At 39.1% G+C, this 16,117-nt stretch overlaps 2 protein-coding genes across 2 annotated transcripts in view; one reads left to right on the top strand and one right to left on the bottom strand.

Annotated features, from left to right (window-relative positions):
* METTL24 (methyltransferase like 24) overlaps window positions 1-3,583 on the top strand; it is a 54,552-nt gene extending 50,969 nt beyond the window's left edge. The window contains exon 6 of the mRNA XM_063389798.1: window positions 506-3,583. Within this exon, the coding sequence (XP_063245868.1) occupies window positions 506-532 (27 nt within the window). The 3' untranslated portion in view covers window positions 533-3,583. The remainder of the gene's footprint in view (window positions 1-505) is intronic.
* Window positions 3,071-16,117, bottom strand: part of CDC40 (cell division cycle 40) — a 37,732-nt gene continuing 24,685 nt past the window's right edge. The window contains exons 8-15 of the mRNA XM_063389795.1: window positions 14,743-14,817; window positions 14,014-14,059; window positions 12,579-12,680; window positions 11,250-11,365; window positions 11,033-11,166; window positions 6,403-6,479; window positions 4,799-4,943; window positions 3,071-4,045 (exon numbers count right to left, since the gene is read on the bottom strand). Of these exons, the coding sequence (XP_063245865.1) occupies window positions 3,868-4,045; window positions 4,799-4,943; window positions 6,403-6,479; window positions 11,033-11,166; window positions 11,250-11,365; window positions 12,579-12,680; window positions 14,014-14,059; window positions 14,743-14,817 (873 nt within the window). The 3' untranslated portion in view covers window positions 3,071-3,867. The remainder of the gene's footprint in view (window positions 4,046-4,798; window positions 4,944-6,402; window positions 6,480-11,032; window positions 11,167-11,249; window positions 11,366-12,578; window positions 12,681-14,013; window positions 14,060-14,742; window positions 14,818-16,117) is intronic.

Genomic DNA, 16,117 nt, shown 5'->3' with positions numbered 1-16,117 from the left:
TTGAGCAGTCCCCCAGTGGCATGATGCAGGCAGGGTAAAAGGAGGCTCAGTGCTTTTAACGCATTTTAAATATTCTGTCATACAAGATAACAAACAGGTCTGAGGACAAATTCCCAGTGTGTCTGGTGAATTTACAGGTCCATGGACCACTAAAAGTTATTGCAGCTTGCTTCTGAAAGCTTTAAATTCTGCAAGCAGCTTCCATAAACATAACCCTGCCACAAGCAGTTTTCTCTGAGTGCTGCAAGAGAGCTGTGGTGTCTGTTTTGCTTATCAGCAAGCCTAACAGAAAATACATATTTTACTGCAAAATATGAGGCTTGAAATTTTGAGTGTATGCTAGTGAGTGAAGTCAACCTACAGTAACAAGTCCCTTAAGTAGTCTCCAGAGGAACACCCTCCCTGGCAACTGATTTTTTCTGGTGTCTAGGTTATATTATTTCTAAAGTCTTCCAAGCAAAAAACCTGTCCCTCCTTCACTCTCCGTGTTTTCCCCCTCGTGCAGGCTGCTTGTCATATGGAGTCTTCCTAGTGAACAGGAGCAGGGTTTTGTAATAACCAGCTGGTAGAAAGAAGGAAAGTACATCGTGTTACTGGGCTGCTGGAGCTGCAAGGCTCCCTGTTTAAATCAGCTGTTAAAGACCACAGCGTTAAACAGCGTACTGAACATCTGCCTGCTGCTAAAAATCGGATTTCTACAAGACAATCTTGGACTTTTCTGGACGTACAGTAATTTTAATGTTTGTTCTTCGTAATGAGGGCAAAGACTGAGCAGCCCCATCTTACTGGGGACAATTATAAACTCTGAGCAAGACAGATGCCAAGACCATCTGCTTCAAGACAGCCAGCCTCCTTACCAGCAAGATACACGAGGATATGTGGGCTATTTCACCCTCTTGCATATGAAAGAAGTCCAAGAAAAAGCTGGCAAAAGGTCAAAGGAACTATCAATTTACCTATACAGAACTTCAAGAACGATGGAGATAATTGACTGACCTGTAAAACTTCTGCTATAAAAGCAACCAGAATTAATAAAAGCAGCAACATATTGGCATGTCATTTCTGAAAGTTACAGATGCACAATCAAGGGGAACAAAATAACGATGCTGTGATGGCAGCCCTGCAGCCCAGCTTGCCTGTGTTCCTTCCTGGCAGTGCAAGACACTTGCCTCCAGCCCTCCAGAGATGTCCTTCCAACTTGAATCCCTATGCTGCACTCCCACAACATCCGAGGAAAATTAACCGTCGGAGGAAAATGAACCGGAGATTTCGAAATGCACTCTTCCCTTTTCTCCCAATGCTGCCTTTTCCCTGGATCTGTCTGCTCACAGGCCAAGTTCAGCGTAGAGGTCTCGCCCTAGACTTGCTCTGATCAACACCTGTAATAGACCAATTTCTGGTCAAACATGAAATTGGGAAGAGGACGTGATTTGAGTTGATTAGGCCAGAAAGAAATCTCCTCCCAGGTGGCTGCTGGAAAAACAAGTCTGGACTCGCACCTCACTCTTCTATCCTTCTATCCTTGCACAGCAAACTAGTTGACAACGTGAGCTTTGCAGTTTGCAACAAGAGGGAATTATCCTCATGAAAATTCCCCCTGCAGGCTTCAATGCAGATGTGAGAAATTCCACAAAAGATTAACGTGATGACCAACTGTGAGGGACAAAGGATTTTATCTGAAAGTTTCTAGGGCAATTTTGATTCTGGGCTTGCTGCAAACATTTAATCCCAATTCATCAACTGTGGCAGAATTGATTGAAATATTTCTCTTTTTTTTTTTGCCTCCACAGACAACCCCCAGTGTATGACTGTAAGAGTGTATACACTTATTTTTATATTTTGCATATACTATTTTACAAGTATATATCTAAAGTTTAGCCTGATAGGTGACACATAAAAAACACAGTACCAACAACAGAGCCCAGCATTTTGTGTATTATGATTTAAATGGCTTTAAGCCTTTGGGAAAGGTGTTTCTGATGTGAAAGCCAGTATGTGTTCCTGTGGGAAGATTTTCTGTCTGCTCCATTCCTCTCTTCCTCCCTATTTCCCTTTACATATAAACTGTTAACAGTCAGGGCACACTGCCACATACCCATTTGGGAAATGTATTTGAAGGAGAAAATCCATTCCAAATTACCCCAGCCCACTTTCTCTTGAAGCAGCACCTGGCACACAGCAACACACACCAGAGCTCAACTCCCAGCTCAGGAATCAAACCATCCCTTTGAAAAGCACATCAGAAATTCATCCTTTGCAAGACAGCAGCAGCTCTTTCCCACCCACATGCTGAAGAGAAGCAGGAACAGCCTCTTCTCTCCCTACAGAGGATCAGTCCTCAGGACATGCTGGACCAGCTCTTTCTTTCCAGGCTCCACTGTTTTTATCTCAGTAAACAAGGCTGGGCAATACCCACTTTCCCCCAGGATGGTGCCTGTGAAAACTTGTGTGGAGTTTTTCAGGCACACAAGGCTGCTGGGATGGGAAAGTAACCAGGAACGTGTAAACTCAGTGCAGTTACACAACAGCATGGACTGACAGTGGAATGCCTCTTGAGCTCAGCACTACAGAGTTGGCCTAAAAATGCTTAAGCTTCCTGTTCACTCACAAGGGCCTAACTTGTGTAGCTCTTTGAAAGACCAGAACTTCTTCCAACCAGTCAAACAACCCAAACTCCACAAAACAACCAACCATTTCCTTCCTCTAGACCATTTGGGATTCTTTGTCTCAGCTTCTGTCCTGCTGTCAATTAAAACAATTATTCCTTTGCTATCCTTTATAATGGTTGAGCAGTGCCTGGATTTACAGTAAACAATACAGTACAATTCAAAACTGTCATTAAAGACTGATCAATGGGATAAAATTTGCTACTAGCATGTATCTTTATGTGCCCAAAAAAGAGAGCAGACAGGGAGTCAGAAGGGTTTTTTTTCTCCTGCTGCCAACTTGCCTTAGTTTTAAATGAACACTGAAAGAGAAGTTTATCTGATACAACTGCACATTAAAATACCAAATGGTAGGAAATATTTTATATGGACACTGCAAGACAGAAAAATTGAATAAAGATAAATAGAGTTTTTCTAAAAAGATTTATTAAAAATAAGTTCTTTAAAGAGAAAAAGTGTGACATGTATATACATTAAATTGTCAAAACCTTCATGGGACTTATAATACAAACTATTCCAAACAGAATGAGACATTCACTTTTTTTTTTACCATGTCATGCTTATTGGAACAGAATAGAATATGGGAAGACAAAAAAACACAACACACAACCATTATGAGGCAAACCCTGAAAATGAAGACTGCTTGCAAAGGTGAAAGTGAGTGATCCTCATGATTCTACAGACAGAAACTAAGACTATGAATGGCATCTTCAGTTGATAGAGTTCACTTGACAACTGCTAGCTTCCAATTAATTCTTCATTTCTATGGTGAACTAACAAATCTCAGCAAGTGGATTTGTGCTTATTTTTTCCAGTTCTATTGCAGCAGGTACCAAAGATTTCTTCTTAGGAAAAAGTTGCACAATGGCTGGTTTTCTTTTTAAACTATCTGACAGCCAGAACCACAAAAATATTTTTTCTTAAAATTATTTTATTTTACAAGAGTGTTTTGCACAAGCAGAGGCAAGACAAAACTGGCACATGATTCTGCATGCTTCAGATGACCTCAGCTTAGCTTCTCATTCCTAGATGCCATATTTAGAACTATATCCTTTCACTAGAGTCTTCTGAATCTCCTGGTGTTTAGTGTGTATACACAGTGAGCTGAGAACTGCAGTATTACAAATGTCCTTACAGCAGAATGCGCCCTAATCTCAGATGTACCCAGGACTTGCATCTTTCGTTCTCTGTAGCGTCCTCTTTAGTCCCACAGTTTAATCAGACCATCCCAGCCACACGTAATGACCTTGGACGTTTCGTGTGGATGCCACACGGCACCGATACAGACTTTGTCATGTGCTTTTAACCTGCTGTAGAGTTTTGTTGTCTTCCAGTCCCAGATGTTTAGTTTCCCATCTGCATCTCCAGATATCACATAGCTGTATTAACAGGAATAAAATGAAAGTGGTGTCATGTGTGCAGACTGCTTGTATGCTATTACAAGTAGCAACTGAGCAACAGAAAAGAGATTCCCCCAGGGAGCTTTCCATCTGACACAGCCTGCAAACACACCTACCCAGGAATTAGCATTCATGCTGTGCTCTAAGAGCACACAAGTCCTGCAGAAGGTGATTCATCAACTGGCAAGGTAAATGTGCTAAGCAGTGTGATTATAGCCAGCACTGTGCTACTGGAACCCAAGAAAAAGTGCCACAAGGTCCTCTAAAATTATAGACGCCTTTTCCTCCAGGTTTGCTGAGGTTATTCCCCAGTTTTTACAGTAACTCGTACCTTATCTGCACACAGTACTAAATGTATGGGCATATTACTGAGCCAACAGAAAGAAAGAGATGGTTCTCTGAACAGTAAATGAGAATACCCATACCAGATGTATGAACTGGGGAACCTGGGTGAGTTCAAATCCCAGATACCCTAGACAAGTGCACGTTGTGGGAACAGACCCTGCACTGCACACCATGTGCAAAAGGATGGGAGTCAGATGTGGAAGTCTCTCTTGGTCCTATCAGATGCTAAGAGTAAACTTTCTGTTCTGCTGCTTGGCAAGGGAGCTCTGCCTGATGCTGAGCTAACAGGATGACTGTGCACTCATTAATGTTGCAGGGCATTCAAGAGGAAATTTAGTGTCTGTACTTGCAAGTTTTAGGATGAAGTTCATTCCCACAAAAACTTACCTCATATCAGGTGAAAAATCCACTTGACAAGCGTAGCCAGCTACCATGTGACCTTTGAAAATTTTCTTTTTGTTTAATCTGAATCTGTTCTGAGCTCCAAAAATCAAGATTTGGTTATCCATTGACTGGCAAGCCAACCATTTCCCTACAAATGCAATAAAGAAAGGTGGTGTCAGCGTGCTGTGTCTGAAGAAACAGACCTAATTGGGATGTTTTTATAGATTTTGACATTTTTTGTTGCAACATCTTAATCCAAATTTTCATTATGTAGCAGGGTTTTAGGTAACAGTTGATATTGATTCTGCCTGGTACAACTGCCAAGAGTTGAAACCTTATTTTTGACAGGATTTGGGATGCCTTTTCCTACAAAATGCTCTCAGGACTCTACTAAAGCTCTGGCTGTTCCATCTATGTGCTGCATCAACCCACTGATGTACTGTTAAGTTTTTAAGATACTGTGTAATCTTGCTGGTGCACATAATCACCTAACTCAGTGAGGGGAAAAAATATCCATCTAGCTGCACTCTACTTGATCACCCGTTTTGTGGGTACTCTAAGACAGTCACCTCCTCTTTTCTTTATGAGAAAATAGGTCTAAGTTAGACTGAGGAGTTTGCAAATATATATATATAGTACTCTGCTTTAATGGAATGCAATTGATATTTTAGTGAAATAAAAATTAAGGCATTTCTAATCATAACTTCATCTCATTTCGCATCTTGGCAATGCATTAACTCCTGCCTGAGAATCCAGTGAAGATGATGTGCTACAAGAACACCCAGAACAGACACTTCTGTCCTGAACCCTGCATATTGTCACTGCCTTTGAAGTGTTTTCTGCAGTGACAACACAATATTGGCTGTGCAACAAGTTGATCAGCCTCTGCTTAGCATAATGGGACTGTTAGCAGCAAATCTGGTAACACTGTAATAATGGTGACACTAAAGCTATTTAAATTCGGCCAAAACAGGTAACAGGAATCTTGTCCTGTTAGAAGGACTTTCACTGATTACTTGAGGCACTGAACAATTATCCTTCTTCAGCATGACTCTAGTTAAAGAACAAACACCAGCATTAACATAAAGAAACATTAACATAAAGAAATACTGAGATAATTTGGGATTTCTCTTATGCAATAATTATTTGGACTACATTCATAACAGATCATGTACAACACAAGCTTCTGCTTTAACAGTGGCACCACAAGGACTGAAGGCACCACTTTAACAGTCGCACCACAAGCTGAACTTGCTTAACACTTTGCCACCATTGCCAGTTCCCTCTACTGTTTCTCTTAATATTTTAAATACAGCAAAGAGCACATGGTAGCTCTATGGAGAGTCCTTTTGCCTTGTCTAGACAAAGGCGTAATTTTAAACTGGTACAGTTACTGTGATATAAACCCTAATTTTGATATACTTGTTCTTTAGAATTTTAAATCAAAACAAGATCCAGCCCAATCTTGGAATAAGTGCACAGAGTGACTGGGGAGGAGGTTAGTCTGGGGTGAAAGGAGGATGCAACACAGCAATATCACAGAGACTCAGTCAGTAAGAGGTGCCTATGTACATTAGGTCCAAGAAGGCAGCAAAGTGTTAACCTACCATTTGGAGACAAAGTCACGGCTGGCATGGAATGCATACTTGGCTCAGCTATATACTTGAAGTCTACAGGAATGTCCCTGCAAAAGGAAGAAGTATGTGTTTTATGAAGACATGGAGATGTTCCAAAGAGTTGCTTTGAGTCAGCTGATTTATGTGGCAGCTGCACTATGGAGAATGTATGGTGGCATCCAAAGGAAGAATATGAAAAAATTCAAAAATATAATGAATGTCCACCTGAGAGTTCCAGTTTTGGAGCCATCTACAGCACAACCTCTGAGAGAGTGAATTTACCCCAATCAAATGAGCCAGAGTGTAAATCAGAGTCATAATTCTAATTGTTAAGAGCAAAACTATAACACAAAGTTCCATTATTGCCTCCAGTATAACTGCAGCTCTTACAAAGTTCCTATTTAGATAGTAAGAACATACTGACATACGCATGGATCTTACTGGAACATCTCGATTTGAGTTTTAACTCAAATATTTCTGCCTTTTTAAAAATCCTTCTTTTTGAAACATCTTTTTAAAGAAAAAGAAAACAGGATTCCCTCTCTCTCATTTCTCTGACATGCTCTTTTCCTCTTGATCTCCCCAGCTGGGATGCCAACCAATTCCAAATATTCACAGTTGAACTGAACGCTGAGCTCCCCAGCTCAATGGCATAAAGACTGTGCCAGTGCACGTTCTTAACATACACTGCCCTGTACAAAGGCCTAGGGTAAAAACAAGGACAGTCTAATCCTTACTCCACAGAACTGCCATTTGGTTTTGACTATATAAATTGAATTACTAACAGTTTGTGCATATTCACAGTGTTCCTCATACCCTGCCGTGGAAGACTGGAAAAAAGGGAAGGCATGCACATGGCTTTCTCATTATGCAAGAGAAACCTCCAGCAAAAAATAGATTTGATTAATGTATTCTACAGAAAACACACACAAAATGTTCTGTAGCAACATTAATTAATACAAAGGGGATGTTTATGACTTCACTGTCTATTCACAGAGCAGAAGAGCTGCTGGGACAGAGCGTGGGTGGCTGCCTTGTCCCGGCTGCCTGAGCCTTGCTGGATGGCAATACGCGGCATTAGCAAGGTAATTACCATCCTGCTTCATTGTGGAGGAAGCTATTTCCCGTCATCTGGAGCTAAACAACACACACAGGGGCAGCAGGGTGAGAAGCTGCTCTGTTGTCAGGAAGCAACACAAATGCTCCTCTGAGTTAAAATCATTTCTTCCTCAGAATGAGAAGGGCAACCCACTCAATACACTACAGGGATAAAAGCATGCACTTTAGGCCAGGGATAACCAGCTTCCAAAGAGGCAGACCTAAGACTGCTGTTGGGCAGCAGATCTGTGAAGAAGTAACTGAAAATCCACCTCATCTCTCAGGCTGATCAACATAACAGCACAGGAAGTGCAGCCCCTGTGCCACATCCTATCCAAACAGTTTCCAGCTCCATTTGCAACAAGACACAAGGAATTGCTGCAGCAAGGCCAGGCCCTGATCCGCTCCCACCACCCAACTCCTGCAGACCAACACCCTCCTGGAGTCCTCAGTGCCAGGTAAAACCAGCCCCACTGGAAGCCCCATTAGAGTCTCATCACAGAAGATGCATCTCCAATACTGAATTGTACTGCAGTCAGAAATTTAAATGCAACACAGGTTGTTTTGCCTACTTGTCCTTTTACAAGTGAAGGCAGGCTCACCTATTAGAATTTATTCTCAACAGCTCTGCTTTATGTTGATACCTACCACGCACACTTAGGAGAGCAGCAGGATATGCTGCATTAAACTATTAGGCAGAATGAAAAGATGCATTTGTGTTTCACATTTGCTTTCAGTCAAATTGCTAAATAAGTAATGTCAGCCTATTCTCTTAAAAAAATGACCAATACAGATGCTATCATGGTTTCCCAACCTGAAAACTCACGTGATATATTTGGGTTTTTTTGTAACAAATATTTAAAATTTAAATATTTTGAGGTCCTTTCCCCACTTCATAACATTTCAAAGACCAAAAAGTTTTAAACACCAGAAGCGATATATCTGCTAGCCAAGATTTAGAAGTGTTCTGCTCTGGGTTTCTGATACAACTTCGTCCCCAGGCAAGAGGTAGAAAAATCTTCTTAAAAGAAGGAAAAAACCAAGCTAACCCAAACCTTCAGTCCAACTCAATCCAGTTTTGGGACCTACACATCATGAAGACATCTCTGAGGAGACTACACTATCTCTAGCAGGAGCCATGGGCAAAAAGGCCCACTAAAGGGCAAAGCTTTACAGAGATGACAAGCCTCCCAAGCCTGTTATAGCATAATAGCTAAATTATCACTGCACAGCTCTTGCTTTCCTGGATGACTTGGGGGTAAAAAGAAATAACAGCTTCCAAAGGTAAATGCCCAAATAATTTCACTGTTTATCCAAGCAGGATCAGATGCACACAAAGCAAAGACAAAATGACATATTGCATTTCTAGAAGAGAGAACACAGAACATGATACCCTTGCCAACTTTAATATCTTAATCACATGAAATGCAAAAGCGGGCAAATTTTCAAGTACTTCCATTAATACTCCTAAATAAACCATGTAATCTACAAGAGGTCTGTACTATACTTGAAGTTTGAGCTTCCAGCAAGCAACCAACTGCAATTCTATGTACAGCAGAGTGAAATCCGTGCCCAGGATGAATTCTTGGGAAAAGGAGATTCAAGTTCTCAGGAGTTTCTCACTGTGATGAAGTCAGACATGCCATCCCATTAGCAGCTCTGGCCAAGTCAAAGTGTTTACAAAACACACTCCAGAATTCCTCTAGACAATTGAAACTAAGCAATTAGACCAACTTTTATTCAGAGGTTTTTAAGGCCATACTCAGGTCATAATTACATCCACTTTGTTTCTGTAGGATACTGAAGAAACATTGTGCTGAAGAACATACCAAAGAAAAGTGCCAAAAGGTACAGTAACCAAATCACTGCTAAATAGCAAATAATTTTTCTTATCAACACAGAAAAAAAGGATTTGAGAAATAATTTGCCATGGAAGTTTTTGAGATCCAAAATCTTACATAATGTATGTATTAACTTAAGTTTTAAGGCATTTTAAAAATCTGAAATTATAGAAATATGCTTACAGACCAATTAACATACATCATGGGAGGTTGTGGGGAAAGGTTTTCAAGTCATGCCCAGGAATGGCATTACATTTGCTCTTTATAAAACCAAAGAATTTCTCAACAACTGTATTACAGAATACTGCCTAGAGTTCCCTATCATTTCAACAAGGAACCTCTTTCTTCAGTGTACAACACACTATTACATTTTTTTCTTCAGAAGAAAAAAATGCTGCTGCTGGAACAATCAGGTTGCAATGTTCCCATGCCAGAACCTTTTTGCCTTTTCTGCTTTTCTCCACAGACTGACAAAATCCACCCACTTCACTATTTATTTGAGCCGTCACACAAAGATCATAAAACAAGGGCAATCCAATCCAAGGAAATAACAGATTTGTGCAAGAGAGATCATCCTCCCACTCAGCAAAGAGGAGACATTCCTTAGCAGACATGGTATTGTAAAGATTTTTCTTTAAGGAGCTCAGTAAATCAGTAAATGCATGGATCTACTTATGAAGTACTGAACAGAGGCTTTCTTGGAGTAGCATATGGTGACAGCATTTTATGTCTAGCCTAAGCCTGGGTTCCCAGACTTTGGTCATTCCCACTGCTACTGGCAATGACAGCAGCCAATGACAGATAAGCTGAGGATTTAGCTGGCTGCTTGGGTGACATTCCAATACCACAGATTGGAGTCTCTTGTCTAGGCTACAGGGAAGAAAAAAAAATGAAAAAAGGCAAGCAGCTGGGAAGGAACTGATTAGTCACAGAACTGTTGAACTAAAGTCTGTATTATGCAACAGCTTTGCATGTGTGAACCACAAAAGGAAATGAATACCTCAAGATATGGGACTGATTATTTCAAAAAGAAATTCTCAAATCCTAGAGAAATCTTAAAAGTATTAAATTCAAGATTTTAGTACCTAGAACTTTGTGAAAAACATTTCAGATAGGAGTGATCTGTTTTATCCACAGGTTAAATGTTAAAAACTGGAAGCCATTTCAAATATTTTGTATTATTTTTTCTTGGACAGACTCTCCTTTTTCTGTCATCTATTGTACTCATATTGATGAGTACATCAATTATTGCCAAAAAGCCAGACTAACAGAAAACCAGAATAAAGCTACACTAAACTAATTATTTCAAACATGGGCCAAATACCATATAATACTATGGACGTCCAAGTTCAAAGCATTCAAAACCAACACACCAATTGCAATAGAGCAGACATTGTTTTAAGAGTTAATTTAAGGACTAATACACTCTTGGGGAAAAGGGAGAGAGCAGAGACCACTAAAAGAGTGCAGTGTGGTTCAGATCTTATGTTTTCTTTAGGGAAGAGGAAATCAATGAAGTGTCTCAGGCATTAAGTCAGAACAGAGTTTTAAAGCTTTTCCTGAGCTAGCTAGAGCTCAGTACACTCCAATGGCCTATGTACTATGTGTACTTTAAAAAATGAACACTCTTCTCAGTTTGCTCACAATATACTTTGAGGTAAAATTCAAAATTTTAAACTTACCATTCCCAGACTCTCAAACTCTTGTCATCAGATGTACTCACAAACCTTCTATTTTCATCCACAAACACAATGGTGTTGACAGCTCCCAAATGTCTATCGTATTCCTGCACAATCTCACCACTTCGAATATCCCACTGCAATTAAAAGAGTCAGAATAAGAACCTGTTTTCCACTAAATACCAGTATTTTTAGAGAAATAAATATTGAGTAGACATACCTGTACAATTTTCTTATCTGACATCCCTGCAACAAAGAGATTTTGTTTATCTTCATCAGGATTAAACTTGACGCAATAAGGAACCTTCCTGTTGGTGAATCTGGAAATACATTGCCCTGCAACAGAAAATCCATTTATAGTGCATCAAGTTGGAAGTGCTGCGGGATGATTGGTTGTTTGCAGATACTGAAAAAAAGCACTTTACTAAGAGCAGAAAACACTTCTTTTGAAGTCCTTGAGAGAATTAGAGGGTGGAATTCACCATGCTCTTTGATTAGACCTTCTCTGACATTTGCACACACAGAAACTGTTCTCTAAGTTTGCTACAGCTTCCCAAAGAATACAATTGCTCAGTACACTGTATGCCAGCAGGACATAACAAGAACATAGACACGTTCAGGATATCATGAGCTGACCACCGTCTTTGCAAAACATCACCTCCCTAGGATTGGAGGTCTTCTCAACAAGAGATGCAAACTTGGGCAAGAACTCAAGACTAACCTTAGAAAAGGGTAACAGTAATCCAATTGCAAAATAAAGCCCTGACCTCCCCTCTTAGCTTCAGTCACAAATACCCTGATTACTTGTTATCTGTGACTTACAGGAGCCATGTTAATCCAAAAGCTCTGTCTAAATAACTGAGTTAGACTCAAATTCAGACTCAAGACTGGAGAATTAGACTTACACCTTTCTGGCTCTCACCTGTATAAGATTACTGACACTGCTAACTCAGAAAGCTAACAGCTCTTTCAAACATGGGAACTTCCTGACTTAGGAAGAGACCCAGGTTTAAAAGAATACTGACAAAATCCTGTATTTTTTTTAACTTAACAAACAATTTGTAGCAGAATGTTAGAGAATCTCCAAGGCATGACAGCATCAGACCTACCCTTCAGCTCTCTGTACCAGCAACTCAGTTATCACCACCTTTTCTTATTTGGAGTATTCTTCAGGTTAAGCAAAAGACCAAGTGAGATAACTTTTCTAAACTCAGCATATTTAGGTGTAAAGAGTGTTTTTTTCCCTGTAAATGTAAACATGCAATTAAATGATTTGGCAAGATACCTTTTTGCTGAAAAATCTGGCATTACAAATAACTATCAAACTTCTCAAAAGGTACATGAAATACAGGTTGTGTCAATTGCACCATTACAGATAACAACAAAACATATGTGAAAAAAGACTAATTATCCTGCAATGAAAGCCTAAACAGTGAACTACAAAACAATATGAAGGAAAATTGGAAACAACCTGAATGTTAAAATATCTTTATAGTCACTACTAATTAAAACCAGAGCCAAATAACAGCACCTACAAACACAAGCCTACCTGTTTCAGTGTCCCAGAGTTTTAGATAGCGGTCATATGCAGCACTAAGGAACTGAGTGCCTGCATTGTTAAAACAGATGTCTCGAACAGCTTTACTGTGTCCTACAAAATAGAAAGAAATGCAATGGGAAACTTTCATACTTTATACTTAGAACTAATGTGTTGGGTTTTTAAAAAAATATCCCAACCCATATTACTCAAGTTAAATGCCCTGACAGTGCAAAGAGAAGAAGAAAATCACTTATTGGAGTTCTTAATTAGAACTAGTAAAGGATAATTGAAGTGAGAAAGAAAAAGTAAAGAATGATGAAAATAAAATCCTGTAACACCCTAACACCTCTAAGAACAGAACCAACTTGATAAACAAGTATAAACTTGTATAAATTGATACACAAGCAGAACTTCAGAAGAAATTTAAAACACTCTAATACATGGAAACATCTAATGAAAAAGAGGAGAGACAAACACTACATGAGACATATTTAATGGAGAAACATTTATAATTAGAAAGGAGGTACAAAATACTGGATCTATTAGATCAGAAAACTAAGAATGCTTTCATCTGATGTTAACCTTGCTATCCCTCAGCCTCAATACTTTTATCTGACCACCACATCAGACTTGCAGTTCTTTTTACTTTAAACATTGACACAGTAATTGAAATATAGCAAAATGGCAGGCAAATCTAGTTGATAATGAGAACCTTTTGAGAAAAACAGTCACACTGTTCAGAAAGAGTAGTCTATTGAGAGAGAACCTTTTTTGAGCCATCATCTTTGCCACACTGCTGTCATCAGAAATAATAGGTGAAAAAAGACTTCTTTCTTGTTACTCAACATACATTCACTCAATGTTCTAGAAATGTTCCTATTTCAATAGGAGAATCAGCTACTTTTGTTCTGCATTCAAGGCTGCTAAGAAGTTTGTATTTCTCTCTCTCTCAACTATCTGCTTTAAAAAGCACCTGTTACATGAACAAAGGCTGCACCTGAAACCAAAAAGATTTCCCATGCTTTTGCACTAAAAACTCAGCACAGATGGAACGACCTATTTAAGGTGGGATCATGAGACCGTGAGATGCCCCCAACTGGTGAAATACAGAGGCTTGCTGTTTTCAGCATGAAGATAGGGCAATTTCATGTCAAAATTTTGCCTTTGAAAAGGAGTCTTGCATAAAGTATTGATGCCTGTAGTACACTAATGTTTTGTTTTAAAGGCTGTAAGGTGTTACATACCAACATTTAATTGCTTGGGATAATGACAAAGTTCTTAATGAAATGTGCATCTCTTTCAGTTCTTAATACCAAGATCATTCTGAACAACCATTCCTTGGATGCACACAAGTCATCTCTATGACAAATTAATAAACTCACCTAAATCATACTCATCAAGGAAATTGTTTTAGACATAAATGAGTTTAAAAAAAGACTGTTACCAATAAACGTTCGTAGACATCTTCGATCACCATATACTTCCCATAGCTAGGAAAAAAAGGATGGGAAGGAAATATGTCAATTGTTAAACAGGAATGATGCTGAAATTAAGTGCAAATATATATATGACAACATCTTTTAAGAAATTAATTACAAACATATACCACGTACTGATTAATCACAATCTATCCAGAAACTCACTGGAACGCTGTCACCTTTGTGTTAGCAAAATCCCCTTGGAATAACTAAAACTCCCATATCAACATGACAAATTTAGAAAAAAGTATTCCAACTTAATTGACTTAAGGTTTTGCTACTTAAAAAAAACCCCGAAACATCAGCTTTCTGTTGATGTATGCTGGACTGAAGTGAGATTAGTTCACACCACAACTGCTTCAGTAAAAGACTTAATTGGAGACCTGTTGTTAGTTGTAAAACTAGGCTTCACAGAATATTAATTAATATAACAACAAAGGCAATAACGCGAGAAACCTGTGACCTTCTAAAGGCTATTAAAAAACAACTAACACTGTTCTAACAGCCTCAGGCTTGTGCACTATTTCTATCTTTGTTCCAATGAATTTACAATTTAAAAATTAGGTGAGAAAAAGAAAAGCAACACAGACAACAGGTATTCGGTAGAAGTACCAAATATTTACGTATCCTAAAATTCACTGTCTGTATTCCATGATGGTATAAAAGGTGTACATGAAAATAGAAAAATAACTCACCTTAATTTTGCAATCCATAGAGCAAGACAACAGTATATGTCCAGACAGAGGAAACAATCTGACTGCACTGACACCCTGTAAATAAGAATAGATGTTAACAGTAAGTGGATCATCTAGATGTTTCCTCAGTTCATCTGCCCTCTTTTCCAAGCAAAAAGCTAAAGCTTATCTTCATAAAATATACAGATACTGTATCTAGAAAAGAAACAATCTGCCCACATTCCATTTGAGAAACGGTGATGTATTTTGAACAAATGTTATTGGAAAAAATAAATTATTCACTTCAATGGCTGTGTATATAACCTCCTTCAACATCCACACCACTACTGTGGTAAACACCAAATAAATACAAACTGGGGGTTAGGGGACAACCTAACAAGTCTTTTCAGATGGGGCAGGTATGGAATTAAAAAAAAAAAAGTTTTGGGCAGCTCAATTTCTTACATATACTACCAGTGCCTTCTACCCACTGAGCTCAGATTTCCTGGGCACAGCTGTCTGTATTCTAGGTACTCCTTTCTGAGGAGTCCAAAGAACTCCCAAGTACTCGTGGTTTTAATGTCCCTCCTTTCCATTTCATGTTGATTACTCTATTCATATGCCATCCAGTTCCTCCTCCCACCCCTGACTGGAGCTGGGTACTTGATCCTCCCTATTATTGTCTACTTCTATCCCCCAGTTTTTCTAAATTCGTCAGCTCATTTTTCTTTTGCCTCTCTCATCAATATCATTATTCATCTTGTTGGAAGGAAAAAGCCATTTTACACATCAGTCTGTTGTAACAGGATAATAGGCAGAGGAAGGCCTAGAGCTTTGGAAAGCCCTGATAAACTGCACCTATAAGCTTGTGGATGCAGCAATCATTTAAGAAGAGCTCAGAGATGTGATTCAACCAAAAAAAAAAAAAAGGGGTAAAAGCTAAGAACATTCCCTGTGTCCTCCTTGCTTTCATCTTCCAGATACTGTTAAGGTGATGTCCATTGCAGTGCAGCATACTCCCCCCCTCAAGCATTACTTCAAACTAGTGGCAAAAGAAGCAGCAAATTGAGTGTATGCTATACAACCCTGAGCAGTGAAACACTTCTAATACTAGAAGTGTGTATATTGTTTTGGACACAAGAAGGAACTGTTAAGTAGCATCAAAGAAAACTTTTATAAAGACACTCCTCTCAAAGGTATTAGCTATATTTGGGAGAGCTGTAATGCAGATGCACCATAATCACAAAACCTATGTAACTTTACCTAAGTTTAATATGAAATAGCCCAAAAGTACACTTACTACAAAAAACCCTCAAACCCCAAACATCCTTAGGAATCTCTAGAATTAGCCTTATTGTTCTTCACATTGTAGTTTAGAGAACACTTCAAATCCCCC

This window comes from Prinia subflava, chromosome 2 (genome assembly GCF_021018805.1).
Source record: "Prinia subflava isolate CZ2003 ecotype Zambia chromosome 2, Cam_Psub_1.2, whole genome shotgun sequence".
In the NCBI taxonomy this organism is placed as follows: Eukaryota; Metazoa; Chordata; class Aves; order Passeriformes; family Cisticolidae; genus Prinia; species Prinia subflava.
Note: the sequence above shows the minus strand (reverse complement) of the source record. Positions and strands in the feature narration are given on the sequence as shown.